The 3,790-nt window shown below is 40.7% G+C and overlaps 1 protein-coding gene across 1 annotated transcript; it reads right to left on the bottom strand.

The window, feature by feature from the left end:
- Positions 1–2,476: 2,476 nt before the first annotated feature.
- Positions 2,477–3,454, bottom strand: LOC133053921 (olfactory receptor 52E4-like). The gene has a single exon (XM_061138422.1). It carries the CDS (start codon positions 3,452–3,454, stop codon positions 2,477–2,479), a length of 978 nt encoding a protein of 325 aa, XP_060994405.1.
- Between the last annotated feature and the right edge of the window lie 336 nt (positions 3,455–3,790).

Consider the following 3,790-nt stretch of genomic DNA (forward strand, 5'->3'; position numbering starts at 1 on the left):
CTAGAAAAGTATTGAACATGAGGGTAATCATTGTGACCCCCCAATTTTTACTCGGCTGGGGGAACCTGAACTAGCTGATGACATCTGAAGTGAGAGTGATCTTGCAGGAATTACTCTCTCAGAACTTACAGTTTGGTCAATTCTAGATAACTATAAACACTGGGTAGAGAAATATTTTCCTAGTCATATTAGGCTAAATTAACATAAGGAAATTTTTTAATATAAATCACAGTATCCATACTTATTGTTGATAACAAACCACTTCAAACCTAGTCATTGAGGACTTCCACAGTGGTACAGTGCATGGGAGTCCATCTGCCAACACAGGGCACATGGTTTCGATCTCTGGTCCAGGAAGATTCCACATGCCACAGAGCAACTAAGCCCATGTGCCACAACTACTGAAGCCCATGCACTATAAAGCTTCTGCTCTGCAACAAGAGAAACCACTCAATGAGAGGCCCGTGCACTGCAACGAAGAGTAACCCCTACTCACCTCAACTAGAGAAAGCCTGCATGCAGTAATGAAGACCCAGTGCAACCAAAAAATAAATAAAAGTAAATAAATTTTAGGCAAAACTAGCAGCAGAAACCAACAATTTTAATTTGCTTACAAATCTGGCTTTTTAGTCAGTGCTCAGAGGGAGACTTTGTTTCTGTTCCCATAGGTACTGGCTGGGGCATTTGAAGGCTAGTTCAGCTTGGCATCAGATAGAATGCTTAAATCATCTAAATACTGACTTACTCCAAAGTCTGGTGTCTGGGCTGAATGAATATAAACAGGTAAGGGCTTGAACAGCTAGGAATCCTCATTAATCTCTCTCCATCCATACATGATGTCATGGCAGCTTCGAGGAAGCTGGAATGCTTATACATAAGTGAGAGAGAGAAGAAGGAGAAGGAGATGGAGGAGGAAGAGGTGAAAAGGATAAGGGAAGGGAGGCACAGCTCAGGGAGAGAGGAGAGAACAAGTCTGTATTTCCTTCTATAACCTAGATTCAAAAGTTCACATTAGTCATTTCCAATACGTGGTAAAAATATTATGATTAATCATAAAACATTGTGCTGAGTCAATTGTGGGTCTTTCTTATCTATATGTTTCTGGGTGGGTTAAATATCTACTCTTGGTATGTGTTAGAGGTAGGCAGTGCTCAATCATTATAGCTTCTGCAAGTTTTCTCCACTCATAGAAGACACACTTCCTACACAATCCATAATTTTAATTTTTCTCCTTGTGGTTGCATTATTTCAAGCTTTGAAATATGCCTCCTTTCTCAGGCCTTGTTATTCAATTATTCAGTATATCGGAAGCCTTTATTAGTATTTATCATAGCTGGTACTACACTGGAGAAGTTTTTTATTCCCCTCTAGTTTAAGTATCATGACTCTCCTTTAAATAGTGGCCATGTTGACCCTATGGTGGGTATTCTTTTTCTCCAAATTCTGCCTTCATAGATTGGCTCTACAATATAATGACAAATCCTGGAATCATTTTTGTTTCAGCCTTCATGCATCTTTAATTATTTGCAGAATATCCATAATCATTGTCTAGAAGTCTTAAACAATAACTTCTAAACTGAATGAATTCCCATGTCTGAGCAGAGGCTCAGAGCTCCAAAAGATGCCTCAAGTTCTTGTACTTGACTTCCTCCCATGTTCCCAGAGAAACTGCCTTATAGATGTCTGTAGCCAAAAATGTTCAGTATAAAACCAACTTCTATAACTATAACCATCAGCAGACTTTCTCAGAATTCTGTCTTTTTAAGAGATTCTGACAGACACTGGAATTAGTTGAAAAGGGTAGGAGAGTTGACTTGATGAATTAAAATATGAAATTAATTAAGATACATACAAATCTTTTTAAAATTAGAATTTTCCCATTTTTCATTATCTGTTCAAATTTCTCTGTTAATTGGAGGTGATATTCACACCCAAATTGCCTCGTTCTTCAAGGAAACAACAATTCTTGATCCCTAAATGTAAGCCTTCTGCAGCAGGGATAATAAAATAATGACCCTAAATGCAATTTAGAACTTTCCCTGTTCCTTCTCACTCACCTCAGCTTTCACCACTTTCTATTCCTCCTTAAACACGCAGGTACGTTACACCTTAGCCTTGAAGTGACAAAGTGGTGAGTAAGTTATTATTTGCTCTTATGTTCTTATGGAAACATATCACCCTACTTTATATGTACAGTATGTTATTGTTCCAAGTGCTTGTTCTTACATGTATGACCACATATAACTTGCCCAACATGTATGTCTGTTATGGAAGAATATGTCATTATTTTTATTTAACAGAGGATAACTGCCTTGCTTTTAAATTCCTGTGAACGAGGTGGGTCTCCTATGTCTTAGCCCATCTATCCAATGATTTTGGTTGCTAATCTGCAAGTATACATATTTTTCCCATGAGCCAATTCCTCCAGGAACAGCATCTCCTTTTTTTGTTTTCTCATACCCACAAGCTCTAATAATCAGAAAGGTTTCTGATCATGGATAAAGTTTACAAGCTTCTTCTTCCAGCACCCATATTTTGTCAATTTGTCCCGAAACTCTTTGGTTTTCACTGCATAAATAATAGGATTAAGCATTGGAGGTACAAGGAAGTAGAGGCTGCCAAGAATGGTGTGCACATGAGGTGGGATTCCCTGGCCAAAGCGATGAGTGAGAAAAGAAAACAGTGAGGGAGTGTAAAAGATAAGCATGACACAGATGTGTGTGGTGCAGGTATTTACTGCTTTCTGGTGGGCTTCCTGAGAAGAGAGCCGCATCACAGCCCGGATGATCAGCACATAAGATGAGGCAATAGCTGAGATGTCTACCCCAGCAACCAACAAGGCCACCACCAGACCATACACCCTGTTGACTGTGGTGTCCACACACACCATCTTCACCATGGCCATGTGCTCACAGTAGGTGGTGGGGATGACATGCCTGGCATGAAAGGGCATCTGCTGGAGGAGGATGGGCATGGGGAGAATGAGCAGGACAGCTCTCACTAAACTCACGAGGCCGATGAGCCCGATGCGGCTGTTGGAAAGGATGGTGGCATAGCGCAGGGGCTCACAGATGGCCACGTAGCGGTCAAAGGCCATGGACATGAGGATGGCAGACTGCAAGACAGAGATGGAGTGGAGGAAGAACAGCTGGACCAGGCAGCCCTCAAAGCTGATGTCACTCTGGTCAAACCAGAAGATGCACAGCACCTTGGGGATGGTGGTCGTGGACATGCCCAGGTCCGTGAGGGCCAGCATGCCAAGGAGCAGGAACATGGGCTTATGCAGGGAGCGCTCTGTGGAGATGGTGAAGAGGATGGTGCAGTTCCCCAGGATGGTGACAAAGTACATGGAAGAGAAAGGAAGAGAGATCCACTTGTGTTTGTCCTCCATCCCAGGAATGCCTTGGAGAAGGAAGAAAGGGGGGTGGCCCTGGGAAGCATTGCAGCCAGTCATGCTGGTCCCCTGGTGGAGCACCTGAAAAGGGCAATTCAGAAACAACTGAGTCTGGATTTTAAAAAGAATCAAGATTTTCAAAGTAGAAATAAAAGTTGGAATATTAAGATACACAGAAATAATTGTGATTTTTTATTAGAATAGAAAAGAATTGTATGCTATGGTAGAATATTAATAATGTGGCGTAAAATTAATATTTGAGAGAATATATTTTATAGTAGCAATTTTATTAAGAACAGATGGATTCATAATTACCGGAACATGCCATTAAATTTACAGGGATACATTGAATATATTCTTTAATGTATTTTCACTGAAAGACTATAACTCAAAGTA

Source organism: Dama dama, chromosome 1 (genome assembly GCF_033118175.1).
Source record: "Dama dama isolate Ldn47 chromosome 1, ASM3311817v1, whole genome shotgun sequence".
Classification (NCBI taxonomy): Eukaryota; Metazoa; Chordata; class Mammalia; order Artiodactyla; family Cervidae; genus Dama; species Dama dama.

Bases quoted from the DNA above. Each gene is read 5' to 3' on its own strand.
- LOC133053921 (XM_061138422.1), bottom strand. From the start codon at position 3,454: ATGACTGGCTGCAATGCTTCCCAGGGCCACCCCCCTTTCTTCCTTCTC.